Source organism: Oryctolagus cuniculus, chromosome 18 (genome assembly GCF_051225735.1).
Source record: "Oryctolagus cuniculus isolate XC-2025 breed Fujian yellow rabbit chromosome 18, ASM5122573v1, whole genome shotgun sequence".
Lineage (NCBI taxonomy): Eukaryota > Metazoa > Chordata > Mammalia > Lagomorpha > Leporidae > Oryctolagus > Oryctolagus cuniculus.
The window spans coordinates 16690250-16708283 of record NC_142884.1 but is presented as its reverse complement, the minus strand read 5'-3'; the positions used below and the strand labels follow the sequence as shown (position 1 = coordinate 16708283).

The 18034-nt window shown below is 52.6% G+C and overlaps 1 protein-coding gene across 1 annotated transcript; it reads right to left on the bottom strand.

Annotated features, from left to right (window-relative positions):
- Positions 1-5012: 5012 nt before the first annotated feature.
- On the bottom strand, positions 5013-9420 carry EID2B (EP300 interacting inhibitor of differentiation 2B). Its single transcript, XM_008257137.5, has one exon. It carries the CDS (start codon positions 9398-9400, stop codon positions 8897-8899), a length of 504 nt encoding a protein of 167 aa, XP_008255359.5. The 5' UTR covers positions 9401-9420; the 3' UTR covers positions 5013-8896.
- Positions 9421-18034: the final 8614 nt, after the last annotated feature.

The window sequence follows — 18034 nt, the reverse complement described above, 5'->3', positions numbered from 1 at the left end:
CAAAATCCAGTGTTTCCGAATTACTAGCAAACCCGCCCCAGGTGTGGCTGCCGTGTTCATCGGGGACAGAAAGCGACAGCGGTGGCCGCCCACGGGGCACGTCCTCAACTGGCGGCCCGAGCCCCTCTCCCACAAGCCTCTCTGTCTCCTCAGCACTTGCTTTTCGTCGGAAAAACTTTTCCGGGGCTTTTAAAATAAAGCACTTCCTCGTTTCAACCAGAAACGACCTTTCCATTCAAAAAAATAAAAACACTGTTGTCAGCGGCAGCCCTGGACTCCATCTTGATTGAGGGGCTCTGCGATCACTTGACGACCCCTCCCGCACCCCCAGGCATTGTACCTTCGCCGCGACCCTCGGCCGAGGACTCGCACGACGCTGGGGCCAGCGCTGAAAAGGGGCCGCATCTGTGCGAGGCCCGACGTCGGCGGGACGTCTCCGCGTGCTGGGCCGGGCCAATCAGGCGGGGTCCCGGGGGAGACGGCCTCGCCCCCGAGGCCCTCTTCCCTCGCCGGGGCTCCTTCTCAGGACGCACGGGCCGGCTCTGGTCTCTGGGAGGCTGCTGCTGCCCTTCGACGCGCCCACACGCTGGACACCGGGCTCTGACATCTCGGATCCCAGCCCCGCTGGGCGCAGCGTTGCCGGGAAACGCGTCCTAACTGGACTGCGCGACAGCACCTCAGCCCTTCGAGCGCATGCGCACGTATCCCTTTACGCATGCGTGAGCTCCAGGCCGGCTTAACGTCTGCAATAAAGCGGGGCGCAGCGCTTGGCAGCGCGTGGTTGTGGAGTCTGTGGGTGTCTAAGTCCGGGGAACCTGACTGCCAGGCTGCGGGTCGGTGGGGAGTCTCAGAGGCAGCACCGTGTTTTAAAATTCCAACTTGCTCAACCTTGGTAAAGATAAGGTGTCAAGGGGCGCTGTGGCATGGTGGGTAAAGCCGCCACCTGCAGTGCGCATCCCATGTGGGTCCCGGCCCCTCCACTTCCGATCCAGCTCTGCTGTGGCCTGGGAAAGCAGAACACGGCCCAAGTGCTTAGGTCCCTGCACCTGCGTGGGAGACTGGGAAGAAGCTCCTGGCTCCTGGCTTCAGATCGGCGCAGCTCCGGCAATTGTGGCCAATTGGGGAGTGAACCAGCGGATGGAAGACCCCCCCCCCCCCCACACTCCCCGGAAGCAGCAAGGAATGGCTCCCACCCCCACCCACACGGGAGGCCTGGGCTGAGTCTCTGCCTCTGCCTTGGGGCTGGGCTGTGGATGTTTGAGGACTGAGCTAGTGGATGGGAGACCTCTTGTCTCTCTGCCCCTGTCTGAAAAAGCCTGCAGAGGCAGAAGCATGTAACGACCAGCAGATTGGTCATTACACGGTCACTTTTTCCGGGTCAAAACAGCAGCTCAGTGTGGTTAAATCCCTGCTTGCAACGCCCAAGACCCATATGGGAGGGCCAGTTCGAGCCCTGGTTGCTCTGCCTCCCATCCAGCACCCTACTAATGCACCTGGGGAGTTAGGGGAAGATGGCCCAAGTACTCGGGTCCCTGCTACCCACGTGGAAACCTGGATGGAGTTCCTCGCTCTTGGCGTCGCCGTGGCCCACCTTAGGTTTTCACACGGAGAATACTTAGCGCAGGGAACGGATTACAGAAAGTGCAGAAAGGGGAAGGAGCGGGAAGAGGAAGCTGATGTTTTACAAAAACCCCAGGAAACTGCTCGCAGCCAAGGGCCAGAGAAGGGAACAGGACGTTTGGCCTTTGGCCCTGTGGATACAGGAGTCCAGAAGCCGCCTGTTTGCTGCGGGGTTTCACGCCTGGCCCCACTCTGCAGCTTCCTGCTCATACAGGCCCCGGGGGGACACAGTGATGACTCGAGTGACTGAGTGCCTGCCAGATGGAGCTCCTGCTCCGGGCTTCAGCCCTGGCCCAGCCCTGGGCTTTGCAGGCGCTTGAGGGGTGAACCAGCTTAAGCGGGAGTGCTCGCTCGCTCTCTGCCTCTCAAATACATGCATACATAAAAAATATTTAAAAAGCATTACGGGCAGTTTCAAATAAAATCGAGGAAAACAGAGGAGAAGCGGTTGTCCTTGGAGTGGGGGCTGGCCTGTGAGGACGCCTGCCTCCCACATCAGAACATCACATTTCCTGCTCCAGTCCCGGCTCCGGCGTCTGCCACTGCAGACCCTGGGAAGCAGTGTGAGAGCTCAAGCCACTGGGTGCCTCCACCCACGTGGGAGGCAGTGGGTGGCAGCTCTCTGTCTCCAGAATAAAAATAGAGATGACCCTGCAGTGCTGCATTAGGGACAGAGAGGGGTCTGGTGCTGTGGAGCAGTCGTGGGCCACCTCTTGTGACCTGGCTATCCCATGTAGGAGCACCAGTTCTCGTCCGGGCTGCTTGCTTCTGGTCCAGCTTCCTGCTGCCGTGCCTGGAAAAGCAGCAGGAGATGGCCCAAGGACTCAGGCCCCTGCCACCCACGTGTTCCTGGTGCTTAGCTTTGGTGTGGCAGACACCTAGCTGTTATGGCCATTTGGAGAGTGAACCAGCAGATGGAATCTCCGTTACTCTTCCTTTCAAATGAATAAATCTTCAAAAAATGACAAGATACTACATATTATTAAATGAAAAAGAGCCAACCTTAAAAGGCTATACACTGTATGATCCCAACTATGTGACTCTAACACAGGCAAAACTAGAGAGACAGTAATATATCTATGGTCACCGGGGTTAGCCAAAAGAGAGAGGTAAAGAGGTGGAGTACACAGAGGCAGGCTCACGCCCTGAGTGCCTGGGGCTGGGCGCACAGTCCAGGTCTCCCACATGGGTGGTGGAAAATCAATTATTTGAGCCATCACTGCTGCCTCCAAGAGTCAGGAACCAGAGGTGCAATCGAACCCTAGGCACTGGGGCCGGCACTGTGGTATAGCAGGTAAAGCTGCCACCAGCATCCCATATGGGCACCGGTTCAAGTCCCGGCTGCCCCACTTCCAATCCAATCTGCTATGGTCTGGGAAAGCAGTAGAAGATGGTCAAGTCCTGGGGCCCCTGTACCCATGTGGGAGATCTGGAAGAAGCTCCTGGATTCTGGCTTTGGATTGGCACAGTTCCGGCGGTTGCAGCCATCTGGGGAGTGAACCAGCGGATAGAAGACCTCTTTGTTTCTCCATCTCTCTCTGTGTAACTCTTTCAAATCTTAAAAAACAAAACAAAAAACCCCTAGGCACTCTGATGTGGGACATGGGCATCTTAACCACTAGGCTGAATGCCCACTCTCAGCACAGGATTCTTAGGGCAGTGACGCTACTCTGCATATGAAATGTTACATACATGTCATGATGCTTGTCTAAATCTACACAATGTACAACACCAAGGTGAGCCCTAGTGAAGCTATGGACTTGGTGCCAACAATGTGCCAATGTAGCTGCACGACTTGCAAACACAGCACATGGTGGGGGATGTCGATAACGGACACCGCTATGGACGTGTGAGGGAAGGCGGCAGATGGGAAATTTCTGACCTGTTCAATTTCGCTGCCAACTTAAAACTTCTAGAAAAGCAGTCTATTTTAAAAAGGAAACAACTGGACTGACGACTCAGCTCTCCACAGTACAGAATAATCTCTTCAAAGTTTGAAAGCAGGGTCGGCATAGTGGTGTCGGCCAAGCTTCCACCTGCTGGGCTGGCATCCCATAGTGGGTGCTGGTTCAAGCTCCGGTTGCTCCACCCCCGACCCAGCTTCCTGCTCAGGTGCCTGGGAAAAGCAGTGGATGATAGCCCAAGTCCTTGGGGCCCTGCACCCATGTGGGAGACTTGGAGGAAGCTCCTGGCTCCCGGTTTTGGCCTGGCCCAGTCCTGGCCAATGTAGCCATCTGGGGAGTGAACCAGCAAATGGAAGATTGATTGCTCTCTCCTTCTCTCTGTATCTCTGCCTGCCTTTCAAATAAATAAATCTGTAAAAGAAAAAAACAAAGTTTGAAAGCAATTATTGTCCACCTTGAATCATCAGGTCAGTGAAACTGTCCTTCAAGAGTGATAGGGAACTAGAAGGGCAACTGAGGGATCAGTAGCAGTACCTTCTCTGCTTAAGTCAATTTAACAAAAAAAGAGGCTTGGGGCCGGCTCGGTGGTGCAGGAGGTTAATCCTCTGCCTGTGCCGCTGGCATCTCATATGGGCGCTGGTTCTAGTCCCAGCTGCTCCTCTTCTGATCCAGCTCTCTGCTATGGCCTGAGAAAGCAGTAGAGGATGCCCAAGCCCTTGGGCCCCTGCACCCGCGTGGGAGACTGGAAGAAGCTCCTGGCTCCTGGTTTTGGATCAGTGTAGCTCCTGCTGTTGCAGCCATCTGGGGAGTGAACCAACAGAAGGAAGACCTTTCTCTCTTTCTCTCAAATAAATAAATCTGGCACAGCGGGTGAGGTGCCCGCATCCCAACGCAGAGTGCCTAGATTTGAATCCCGCCTCCGCCTCAGATCCAGCTTCCTGCTCGAGTGCACCCTGGGAGGCAGCAGGTGCTGGCTCAAGTCCTTGAGCCTTGACACACATGTAGGAGAACCACATGGAGTTCTGGGTTTCCTGGCTTTGGCCCAGTCTTGGCTGTTGTGAGCATTTGAGGAGTGAACCAGTAGATGGATCTCTGTCACTCTGTCTTTCAAATAAATAACTAAATAAATAAACCTAAAAAAAAAAAAAAAGTGTGTGCTAGAAGGCTGACTCCACAGGGCGAGGGGCTCAAGTCCCAGACCCGACTCGCCTGTGGGCTCCTCTGCTGGCATGTCTTGATTTCTGTCCTCTTTTTTGTGCATAATAAAACTAATAATAAATATAGCATTTTCCCGAGTCCTATTATCAAGCCTGAGTGGCAGTGGCACCTCCTGAATTTGCAGCAGGGTCAGGAGTGCAGGTGGCTGGGAGCTCCCAGCTTGTTGCTGGGTCTGAAGTGAGGGCAGTCTGGTGGAGGACAGTCCGCCTGTGTTAAACCTGTGCAGTGTGACGCTCGCGGGGACTGCGTTTCAGACATCGAGACAGGGGCTATGGAACGATACGTTTTAATTAGCCAGGAGGATGACACAACTCCAAACTTTATGCACCTAATAACTGCTTCAAAACACCTAGAGCAAAAACTGAGAGATACAACATGGAACAGACAAATACACCTAAGTTAGATCAACTGACAAAAACATAGAATATTTGAATAACACAAATTATAGGCTTGATCTAATGATCACATGTATATAATTGCAACCAATAACTAGAAAACACAAGGTCTGCACAAATGAAATATTTACAAAAATTGGCAGTTAGGTCGTAAAACAAGACTCCATGCATTTCAAATAATCTGTATACTCTGAATCACATTCTGTGACCATCATACACTTAAGTTACACATCAGTAACAAAAGGAACATAAAACTATGAACACAATTGGGAATTACGATAATTTTTAAATAATTCTTTGTTGAAAAACAGATTACTACAATAAGAAAAATACCATGTACTTAAGCTTGTACAGTTGAACTGTAATGGTACTTAGAAGGAATTTTATCACCCAGCTTAAATGGTTGTAACAGAAATGGATGAAAATTGATGAACCAAAAATCCACTCAAGAAGTTAGAAATGTAAAAAGGAACTACTGGAATAAACTAAAATTTAAAAAAAGCAGGTAAAGACTGGGCAGAAATTAATAAAACAACAAACCAAAAGAGGTTAAGACAGTTGGTTCTTAGAAAAAAGCAACACAACTGAGAAACTTTTCCTGACTCGGATCTACCTGGAGACAGAGAAGGCCTCACCGGGAAATGTGCTCCCGTTCTCTCTGCTTGTGAAGCAAGTGGTAGGTTTCTGCCGGCCTGCCCTGGGTCTCGGGGAGGGACCCCAGAGCACGGCGTCACGGCAGGAAGGGTCCCCCCAGGCCCATCTGCTCCCAGCCACCTCACAGCAGTGTGTGAGGAGCAGATGGAGAGGAGCAAGCCTGCTTTGCTCTGAAAACTACGGGAAATTTTTCTACAGGTTGCCAATCTCGGTCTTTCCAGTTTAGTCATTTTCTTCTGCCACCACTAGGTAGAGAAGGGCGTATTTCAGAAAATTAGCCAGAAAATGCAATATGCTAAGCCAGCAGAGAATATCAATACTCAGATAACTGTGCTACAAACTACTGATCTCAGAAAAAATAGGAACTTATTAATGAACTAGTCTGTCTCCCAAAAAGCATTAGCCCTGGATGGTTTTCATAATGAAATTTTGTGACCAAATAATTCCAAATCTGCCCTTCTACAGAGCAAGAAACAAGAGAAAATACTCCCATATTTTTTAGGTGAAATGAATATAACATTGACATAAACACTGAAAAGCTAACAAACTACAAATCAATTTCACTTATGAATTCTAACATAAAAATCTCAAATCAAATGTCACCAAACAGAATTCAGTATCAATCTGAGTAATATGTCATGAGGCACAGTCCACATGCTTAGACCCCTACCCGAAAACCTAGGTACATAATCCAACATAGACACAGCACGGAAGACAAGTGGTTCATTAACATGGAGCTACCTTTAACAAAATTCCCAACTGCTCGTGAGAAAAAAGCCCAGACTAGAAGCAGGCATATAAGTACATTTCCTGGATGTGCTACAACACAAAAGCTAGCCCTGAGGAAGCTAGCTGGTTGCTGGGGAAACACAAGAAGCATTCCCACAAACGCCAGCAAAAAGACAGGGACAAGGTCTTCTCCACTCTGTGGGTATTTATGTTGGGGTGGGGCTTCTAGCCCAAGCAATTATACAAGAGAAAGGAGTGACAGGCACTAAAAATGGCAAAGGACATGGGAAAACTTGCTCTTTGTGGAGATGACTGTATGCCAAAGACGAATCCAAACAAGAGACTGGAGGAACTTTAATACAGCACCAAAAAATATGAAGAAATTAGTAGCATTCAAATGTACAAACAGCAAAACCTCACTCATGAAAGCCATAAGAAATAAGCCTTGGGATATTCTTACCAAAAAAACACACAAGTCCTCCAGACTTGAAAACACATCTGAGGATACAGAAAGGTACCTGAATAAATGGAGAGATTATCAAATTACTGGACAGGAAGCCAACAGTACAAAGATGTTGGCTGTCCCTCAAAATCACACGCATGTAATGCGACCCGTATACAGTACCAACGACGCTGCTCAAAACAAGCAAAGCCCAGAAACTTCTTAAAAACTTTTACTCAACTTTAGTCGAGTCCTAAAGTTCCACAATAGAAAAAAAAAAAAGTCAAAGAAAATCTAGAAAAACTGTGGAAAAGAGCAGCAATGGGGGCGAAACAGCAGTATCAGAACCCACAACAAAACACTGCAAACGAACACGAATGAGCAAGTGTTCCTGTAGCAGGACCAGCCTTCTAAGCAGGACTCAAAGTCTAGAAGCCACAGAAAAGCAGAGACACACAGCTACACTACAACACACACTTTGTCTACATTTCTACAGGCCTGCAGTATGGCATCCCATATCAGAGAGCTGGCTTGAGTCCCAGCTACTCCGTTTTTGCCCCAGCTTTCTGCTGGAGCAGGCAGTGGAAGACGGCTCAGTGGCTTGGGCCCCAGGATCCGCGCGGTAGAGCTGGGAGCTGTTCCTGGCCCGGCAGCCTTGGCTGTTGCAGCCATTACGGGAAGGGGGAGAGGCGGGGAGGGAGGCAGGGGGTGAACCAAGGGAAGGACGGAAGATCTCGGTGGTGTGCTCCCTGGGGGGCTCTACCTTTCCACATGTTAAAAACAACAAAGGGATCAAAAGCAATCAAAACTGAGAAACTGTATTTCTACCTCACATTACAAAAGGCTAACTTCCTTAGTGACTTATATACAGACTTGCAAGCCAATAACGTTAGCATAGTGACGCTACCCTGATCTGAAAAGGGGGACAGCAGTTCCCCGCTGACGCCAGTCTGCCGAAGGGCGGAGAAGCCACAGCTCCCGAGCACCTGGGCTCTGCACACCCGCCCTTGTAGCTATGCAAACTGCAGCGGGAACCGTCTTTTCACTGTCAGATCGGCCAAAGCCCAGTCTGACTGCCTGGCCAGGCTGTGGGGACCCAGGCGCTCACCTCACCCCGGAAGGGAAGGTAAACCGGCAGCGCCCCGGGGAGCGCTTAAGTCATGCAGGTACCCACGCGTGCGCCCCCTCCGCGAGGACGTAGGACAAATACGTAGGGATAAAATACATAAACACGGAGGAAATGCATAAATACATCGGAAAACGCTAAAACATTCTGTAACTAACCCCATGTCCAAAACACCACTAGTTAGTCTATTCAGACACAGTCTAAACGAAACAAAAACCTGATATACAAATCTGTAAGTGAAAATAAAAAAATCCAAGGTGCTGACGGAGGTCTCTGTTACCTTGCCTTAGAAGAGGGGAAAAAATATTTAAATTAGGGCAATTTGCATATACACTAGAAAACTGTTGAAAGCGGGAGTCCCTCCGCCTTGGGGAGACGTCCCCCGGCTTGTCTTCCGCGGAGAGAGCAGACGGCCAGTTCTACAGTCTAGAATGACACGGTTCAGACAGTCACGGCCACTGACCATCCCCTCGCCCCGCACTGTCGCACGGCCCTGCAGACGCGTTCACCTCCCGATCCAGCGCCCGGCTTTCTCGATCTGAAATACTCGTCACTCCTCTCTGAAGAATCCGACAGCCGCGGGAAGACCCCCCCCCCCCCCAGGTCCTCCAAGTCCGCAGGCCGCGCGCGGGATTCCCTCCGACCATCGAGAGTCCGGTCTCTGGGTTCCGGCGGGACGATCTGTCCTGGGCTTTCTCTTTGCAAAATAAATAAATAAATAAATAAAAACCCCAAAAAACAAAAAGCCCAGCGTGGGAGGCGAGGAAGCCGAGGGGCGCGGCCGGGGCGTCGGCTCCGTCCCCGCGGCTCAGTCGGCCAGCGCGCCCAGCGCCACGGTGAAGGCCGCCGCCTCCGAGTCCAGCTGCGGCGGGTCCGCGTCGAAGGCCGCCTCCCGCGCCTTGCAGCCCTCCACGAACAGCCGGCGGCGCGCCTCGAAGTCGCGCAGCAGCCTGACGGGGATCATGGCGTAGCTGTCCAGGTACTGGCGGAACAGCTGCTGCTCGCGAATCCCGAGGAGGCCGAGCTGCTCGTGGAGGCTCGCCGTGGACACCGGGCCCGGCTCCGGCCCCCGCGCCAGCGGCCTGGCGCTCGCGGCCGTCGGGCCTTCCCGGGCCTCCCGGGCCCGGCTGCGGCCGCCTACGCCGGCCTGCAGGACGTCGCTGACTCCACTCGCTGCGCCCATCTCGGGGACGTTGCTCTCTCCGGGCGACTCGGACATCGCCGCCGCAGCCACCGCCGCCGAGGCCGCCGGAGCGTTTCCATAAAAACGGGTAACGACGGCTCCGCGGGGCGCGTTGAGGGCCACGCGCATGCGTGCGTCCGGGAGCGCGCGGAACGCAGCCCTGCAAAAGGATGAGCGCATGCGTGAGCTCGGTGTGCAGGTCTCAGGCGCCCTCTAGTGGTGCTGAGTGCCATTGCTGCTGTAGTACTCCCCAGTCCTGGGGTGCCATGCTGTAGATTCGACCAATTCAATATTCGTGTGGGCTTCTGGTAAGATCATTTCCCAGTGCTTATCTTTTTTTTTTAAGATTTTATTTATTTATTTATTTATTTGAGAGGTAGAGTTACAGACAGAGAGAGGTAGAGACAGGTCTTCCATCCGCTGGTTCACTCTGCAGATGGCCACAAAGGAGCTAAGCCAATCTGAAGCCAGGAGTCAGGAGCTTCCTCCAGGTCTCCCACGTGGGTGCAGGAGCCCAAGGACTTGATCCATCTTCAGGTGCTTTCCCAGGCCATAGCAGAGAACTGGATCAGAAGTGGAGTGGCCGGGACTTGAACTGGCACCCACATGGGATTCCGGGGCCCCTGGCAGAGGCTTAACCTACTGGGCCACAGCACTGCCCCCCAGTACTTATCTTGATAGGACTGCAGGTTTGTTTAATGCATATTTTTTATTTTTTATTAATATTTTATTGTTAACTGGCACATTACAATTGTACTTATTTATGGGGGTACCATGTGATGTTTCCATACCAGTGTATAATGTTCAACTCAGGGTGATTAGTGGATGAAGATCTGCTTTTTTCTCCCCCTCTGTTTCTCCGTCACTCTGCCTTTCAAATAAATAAAACTTTTTTCTTATTTTTTAAAAGATTTATTTATTTATCTGAAAGGCAGAATGACAGAGAGTCAGGGGCAGAGGCAGAGAGAGAGAGAGAGAGAGGGCTTCCACCCACTGGTTCAGTCCCCAAACAGCCACAATGGCTGGAGCTGGGCCCATCAAAGCCAGGAGCCAGGAGCTTCTTCCAGGTCTCCCACAATGGGTTCAGGGGCCCAAGGACTTGGGCCATCCTCCACTGCTTTCCCAGGCCTTAGCAGAGAGCTGGATCAGAAGAGGAGCATCTGAGACTTGAACTGGTGCCCATATGAGATACCGGCACTGCAGGTGGCAGCTTTACCTGCTATGCCACAGTGAAGGTCCCTCTGTTTTTTTTTTTTTAATGACAAAGATAAATAAATCATGTTGCTGTTCCTCTGAGTCCATTGTTAGGCGGATGCTCTGTGTCAGACCCCAGGGTGGCTTGGAACAATCTCTGCTTGCTTGTGTTTGTCACCTCCTCCCTAGAGTGTGTACTGTACATTTTCTAAATAAATCTTTTAATTTATTTATAGACAGTGAGAGAGAGACAGAGAGAAAGGTCTTCCTTCTGTTGGTTCACCCCCCAAAATGGCCACTACGGCCGGAACTGTGCCAAGAGCCAGGTGCTTCTCCTTGTCTCCCATGCAGGTGCAGGGCCCAAGCACTTGGGCCATCCTCCACTGCCCTCCCGGGCCACAGCAGAGAGTTGGACTGGAAGAGGAGCAACTGGGACTAGAACCGGCACCCATATGGGATGCCGGCGCTGCAGGCAGAGGATTAACCAAGTGAGCCATGGCCCTGGCCCCTAAATTTTAACTTTATGTTTCCTCATGGCCTCAGCATCCTCACACACAGCTGCGAGGAGCGCACCCAGTGAACAGCGGCCGAGGCAGCGAGGCTGTCTCCTGCCTGGGCTCCCTTTCCCTGCTCTGCCTGGCCAGGACCCGGGAGTCAGTGCAAAGGCAGCAGTGAGATGCCCCGGCCCCCAGGGAAGGCACTTGCCCAGGGGGACCTGTTCTCTCTCTGCTCCCCACTTGCTCCATTGGCCCTCTTCCCGGGGGGCCTCAGCTCCATGGGCTGCGCCTGTCTTATGGGGCCTGAGGGTGTCTGCTGGTTCCCAGAGGCCTTCCCGTGCTGCCCCTGTGGGACCTTCCTGACCACAACAGTGTAGGATGGCGCCAGCGCTGTTACACAGCGGGTAAAGCTGCTGCCTGCAGTGCTGCCTTGAGTCCCGGCTGCTCCACTTCTGACCCAGCTCCCTGCTAATGCACCTGGGAAAGCAGTGGCAGATGGCCCAGTGCCTGTGTTCCTGCCACCCACATGGGAGGTCCAGAAGAAGCTCCTGGCTTGGGGCCAGCCCAGCTCTGGCCATTGCGGCCATTTGGGGAGTGAACCAGTGGATGGGAGAGCTCTCTCTCTGCCTCTCCCTCCCTCTCTCTCTGTGTAACTCTGCCTTTCAAAACAAACAAACAAATAAAAGAACAGTGCAGGTGAGATGCACAGCTTGCTTCCAACCAGTAGGAAATGGCAGCAGGGATGGACTGTCACCCTGCGGTCACATCTTGGCTGACTGGAGTCGGACTGTTCCCTGACAGCTTTGCAGGGAGCTGTTATGTTCTGGGTTGGCCTAAAGAGAGGGGACCACAGGGCAGGGAGATGTGGACGGCCTCTGGGAGCCGAGAGTAGCCCTGCTGGCAACCAGCAAGAAAATGGGGACCTCATTCTGCCAGCAAACCGCGGGCCTGAAGTGGCTCTTCCCTGAGTCATGTCTCTGCTGAGGCCATGGCTGTGTGGGACAGCTGGATCCCGGCCGGATCCCAGCCCAAATCCCAGCCAGATCTCAGCTGGATCCCAGCCAGATCCCAGCCCAGATCATAGCCCGGATCCCAGCCAGATCCCAGCCCAGATCATGGCCCGGATCCCAGCCAGATCCCAGCTGGATCCCAGCCCAGATCCCAGCCCGGATCCCAGCCGGATCAAAGCCCAGATCATAGCCCGGATCCTAGCTGGATCCCAGCCCAGATCATAGCCCGGATCCCAGCCAGATCCCAGCCCAGATCCCAGCCCGGATCCCACCCTGCCGAGATCCCGAGGCAGAGAACCCTGCTGAGCTGCGGCTGCACTTCCAGCCTAGACGGTGGTGCTTATTTTAGGGTCCGCCTGATGCAGTCCTCTCTGTAGCAGAGGGCTGGGCGAGCATTCGTATGGGGCACAGGTAGCTTCCCCCTCAGAGAGGCCCCTTCATACACCTCGTCTCCAGACTGCCTGGCACCTAATTTTCCTCTTTGTTTTTTATTTGAGAGAGGGAGAGAGAGAGAGAAAAAGAACAGGGGTTTTACCTCCTGCTGATTCACTCCCCAAATGCCTGCAACAGCCAGGGCTGGGTCAGGCCAGAGCCAGGAGCTGAGAACTCAGTCCCGGACTTCCAAACAGGTCACAGGAGCCATGGTCACGGTCACTGCCGCCTCCCAGGGCCTGCAGCAGCTGGAGGCAGAGCTGAGCCCAGGCATTCAGATGTGGACTTGGGCATCTTTTTTTTTTTTTTTTAAAAGATTATTTATTTATTTATTTATTTGAGAGGTAGAGTTACAGACAATGAGAGGGAGAGACAGAGAGAAAGGTCTTCCATCTGCTGGTTCACTCCCCAATTCTGGAGCTGTGTTGATCCGTTGATCCAAAGCCAGGAGCCAGGAGCTTCTTCTGGGTCTCCCACGCAGGTGCAGGGGCCCAAGGACTTGGGCCATCTTCTACTGCTTTCCCAGGCCATAGCAGAGAGCTGGATGGGAAGAGGAGCAGCCGGGACTCAAATCGGTGCCCCTATGGGATGCCGGCGCTGCAGGCAGTGGCTTTACCTGCTACGCCACAGCACCGGCCCTGACTTGGGCATCTTAACCAGCACCTTCATGTCTAGGCCGAATGTTTACCCAGCCTTATGTGTTTTTATTTAAGAGACTTTTATTACATTATGTTGTTATAATTGTTCTATTATGCCTAACTGATAAACTTGATCATAGATGAGGTCTATGCAGGAAGAAGCACACACAATGCATTCAGCGTAGGGCTCAGTACCCAGTTTCAGGCAGCCGTGGGTGTCTGGGCACCCACCTCTCATGGATAAGGAGGCACTTCTTATGATTATTTTTCAGTATAATTGCCAGCCTTATGCTTTCTTAATTTGGCTGCTCCTGTTTATTTATTTCTATCTACTTGAATGACAGAGAAAGAGAGAGAGAGAGAGAGAGAGATTGAGTTTTTATCTGCTGCTTCACTCCCCAAATGCCTGCAACAGCCAGGGTGGGGCCAGACCAAAGCCAGGAGCCAGGAACTCCAGCCAAGTCTCCTGTGTGGGTGGAAAATCCCCAAGTACTTGGACCATCACCCTCTGACCCACAAAGCTGAATTGGAAGCACGGAGAAGCCGGTATTCACACTGCCCCTCTGGACACGGGCTGCAGGCATCCCAAGCAGCAGCCAGCTCCGCACCGCCTCACCTGTGCCTGCATTCTTTGTAATAGAACTGTATGTGCAGTGCTTTCCGTGAGTTCTGGGAGCTGCTCTGCTGAATCTCTGAGCCTGTGGGTGGTGAGAGCCCCGAACTGACAGCTGATTGGTGGGCAGGGGTGCAAGTGGCCCTGACGCACCTGCACCTGACACTAGGGCAGTCATTAGGCCAAACCCGTCCAGCTTGTGGAGGCCGACGCTGACTCCAGGCAGCCGGTGTCAGAACTGGAGGGGCTGGCGTCGTGGTGCAGCTAACCTCGTGAGTGCCAGCTGCTCCACTGCCGGTCCAGCCCCCTGCTAATGCCCCAGGGAAAGCAGTAGACGATGGCCCTAGTGCTTGGGCCCCTGCCACCTTTGGGGGAGACCTGGATGGAGTTTCAGGCTTCTAGCTTTGGCTTGGCGCAGCCCCAGCTGTCGCAGCCATTTGAGGAGTGAAACAGTGGATGGAAGATTTCTCTGTCTCTCCACACCCCCCCCCCCCACCGCCTAACTCTTCCTTTCAAACAAATATTTTAAAAAGAATTGAATTAGAGTATATCTCTTGGAGTGGAAAAGGAACAAGTGGCAAGCTGACCCATTGAAAAAGCAACAGTCATTCAGCACAGATGAGAATTTTCAGAGACAAAATGTCAACCCAACCTAGATACAGTGTTAAATCAAGATAAAATCAGTCCCAGTGGGATGTGGGTTGTGGCACAATGGGTTAAGCCACCGGCTACAGTGCCGGCATCCCTTATGGGCGCTGGTTCAAGTCCTGGCTGTTCCACTTCCTATTCAGTTCCCTACTAATGTGCCTGGGAAAGCAGTGGATGATGGCCCAAGTGCTTGGGCCCCTGCACCCATGTGGGGGGCCTGGAAGAAGCTCCTGGCTCCTGGCTTTGGCCTGGCCCCACCCAGCCCCATCGCTGTGGCTGTTTGGGGCGTGAATCAGCAGATGGAAGACCTCTGTCTCTCCTTCTCTCTTTCTCTCTGTAACTCTGCCTTTCATACACATAAATAAATCTTAAGAAACAAATGGCACTGCTTGGGATGGCCACATTCCCTACTGGAGTGCGTGCAAGCCAGTCCCTCCTCTGCTTCCTGCTAACACATGCCCAGAGAGGCAGCAGAGAATGGCTCAGGTACTTGGGTCCCTGCTACCCACATGGGAGACCAGGATGGAGGGCCTGGCCCCACCCTGGCTGCTGCAGTCACCTGGGGAGGCAATCAAGGGACAGAGGCTCTCTTTCTCTGTTGCTCTGCCTTTCAAATAAATACAATGAAGTATAAATATAAATAAATAAAATTGGCCTGAGAAATTTTCTGTACTTGCATGCTCAAGTCTACATAGCAAACTGGAACCTAATGTGGTATTTTTAAAAAATATTTATGTATTTATTTGAAAGAGTTTCAGAGAAAGAGAAGCAGAGAGAGATCTTCCATCTGCTGGTTCACTCCTCAAATGGCTGCAATGGTCAGGACTGGGCTAGGCTGAAGCCAGGAGCCAGGAGCTTCACTGGGGTCTCCCACATGGGTGCAGGGGCCCAAGCACTTGGGCTGTCTTCTGCTGCTTTCCCAGGCATATTAGCAGGGAGCTGGATTGGAAGTAGAGCAACTGGGACTTGAACTGGCACCCGTATGGGTTGTCAGCACCGCAGGTGGCAGATTTACCCGCCGCACCACAACACTGGGCCCTCTAACACAGTAATTAAACAAACTGAGAACCTGATTTAGGAATTTGCTTTTGTAACAAAGAGCTGGGTCCCAGCCGATCAGGGCAGCCCACCTTGAGTCAGTCACAGCCAGTCAGCTCTTCAAACCAGGTTCAGTTAAACCGGTACCTCGCTTCTGTTTCCTGTAGATCACTTCCCCTTCTGTCTACCAATGTCTTTCTGGATCTGTTCTGGTTCTGCGTGTTGCCTGATTCCCGGAACCATTCTTTGCTCGGTTAATCTCTGTTAAACGTACAGGGGTAAGGCCGTCGAAGCTTCATGGAGGACGTGGCGGGACAGGGATGGAGGAGCCAGGGACTTCTCCCTAACAGACGGCGTCATCCCGAGAGAGACCCTGACCGGGCTACTTTCACTACTGGCGGGGACCAGAGCAAACTCAGGGTCTCCACTTTCCCCCTTGCCTTCTGCCATTGCTCCCATTTCTTTCTTTTTTGCTACCTACCTCCCCCGGGCTTACAAAAATCCCCAGAAAATATGATTCTGATGGTTATGGGGACCCCTACTAGGGGGCGGAAACACAACAATCTCTACTTGTGCATCTAGATTGAAGCCAGTAATCGCTACAAGGACAGAAACCCAGCAACCCTCCCCTCTCCTCTGAAAACCCTGCCGCTCATTAGCTGAAGAAGGCCCAGTAACTTAAAGCATTTTTTGACAAAGAGGGCCCCAGGAGGATAAAATGACATTTTAATTAACATCATCGGAGGAGTCATTTCATTTTTAGCATGTATTTATTTGAAAGAGAGAGAGAGAGAGAGAGAATTCCATCGTCTCTGCTGTTTTCACGGCTTCCACCAGGAGAGACCTGAGACCAGGATGCGGCGTAGGATGTGCGTGCTGAAGGAATTGCAGCCTTGCTGTGACCTTGTACATCTGCCCCAAGTCCATTTTGCTTGCTTCAGGAACGTGGGAGAAGTATCCAGGTTGGTGGACGGGTTTCCAGTCCTAGTTCTGGCCCCTGCCTTCTTCCCTGGGGCATCCCTTACTAGATTCTAGGTTCTGTGAAGACAGGGATGAGATGACACCCTGCATCGTAACATCCCGAGACTGGCATGATGGGATGCGTGTGTGCATGGGTGTTGGAAACAGCGCATGAGCATGCATTTAAGGCCGGCTGGCGAGGTGCTTGGGAGCCGCCTTTGCCTTGCTAAGTACTTGTTTTACAGTTCCTGCCCACTTCCTGTCAGACCGGAGCTTTGTGAGACAACACACTGAGCTGATGCTTCTCAACAGACAGTTCGGGGACTGAGAGCTTAAGAAGCATTTGACGGGGCAAGCCCGGCATCCCATATGGGAGCCCATGTGAGTCCCGGCTGCTCCACTTCTCATCTAGCACCCTGCTAATGTGCCTGGGAAAGCAGCAGCGGATGGCCCAAGTGCTTGGGCCCCTGCACCCATGTGCGAGACCCGGGTGAGGCTCCTGGTTCCTGGCCTCTGGCTCGGCTTGGCCCAGCCCCAGCCGTTGCGGCCATTTGGTGAATGAACCAGTGGATGGATGCTCTCTCTCTCCCTTTCTCTGTATCTTTCAAATAAATAAATAAATCTAAAAAACACACAAAACAACAACAAAAACCTACAGAGCTGTGACTGCTGCCCGTACCAGAGAGAACATCCTTTAGGCCTACCCAAGGCCATCTCTGATGATGCCTGAGTGAATGTCTCTGCAGCCCCACGAGGAAGGGCTTTGGGGCTGGAGGAGCGGTCTCTCTCCAAACCCATATCTACCACCGTGGATTCCACCGGCGGTCAGGTCAGACCCAAAGGGATGCACACACCCTCTGGAGGTGCTCTGGGTTCCTCTCGTTGACTCTCCTAGAATGCCCCCACCCCGGCTCCCCACAAGTATAACCCATGATTTCATCAATCCTGCAGGACCCCTGGTTTCTCAGGAGCCCGGGCTTTCCAGCACAGCACCCAGGACCGCGGGGGAGGGAGCCCCACCGTCTTCGGGGAGTGGAGCCTGGATACTTCCATGCGTAAGCAGGGTCGCCGGGCTCTTTGCTGAGACTGCCCTCACCTGTCAGCTCGTGGCGCACGAATTCACTTTGTCAAGACTATTCTACAATTGCTGATTGCCTCAGTACTGGGGGGTTGGTTTTCATGGACTTTTTTTCTCCCTGAACACTGGGCACATTTCCCTGTTTGTCCACAGGGGCAGCAATCGTTAAAGAACTGGACGCCGTGTATCTGTGCGTGGTGTGTTGGACGGGCCCAGAGCTGTTACTTTCCTCCAAGGAGGGATTTTGTGCTCAGGCTGTTAGGAGGGCTGAACTCAAGATGCTGCTCCGTTTCCTCTGTGGCCACCTAGGGCCAGATCTGTCTCTCCTTCTCTGTATCTCTTTCAAACAAAATAAATAAATATTAAAAAAAAGCATTAAACCGGATTCTGTCCCGGTTGCCCCTCTTCCAGGTCAGCTCTCTGCTGTGGCCAGGGAGTGCAGTGGAGGATGGCCCAAGTGCTTGGGCCCTGCACCCCATGGGAGACCAGGAGAAGCACCTGGCTCCTGCCATCGGATCAGCGCGGTGCACGTGCTGGCCACGGTGGCCATTGGAGGGTGAACCAACGGTAAAAGGAAGACCTTTCTCTCTGTCTCTCTCTCTCACTGTCCACTCTGCCTGTCAAAAAAAAAAAAAAAAAAGCATTAAAAATAAAA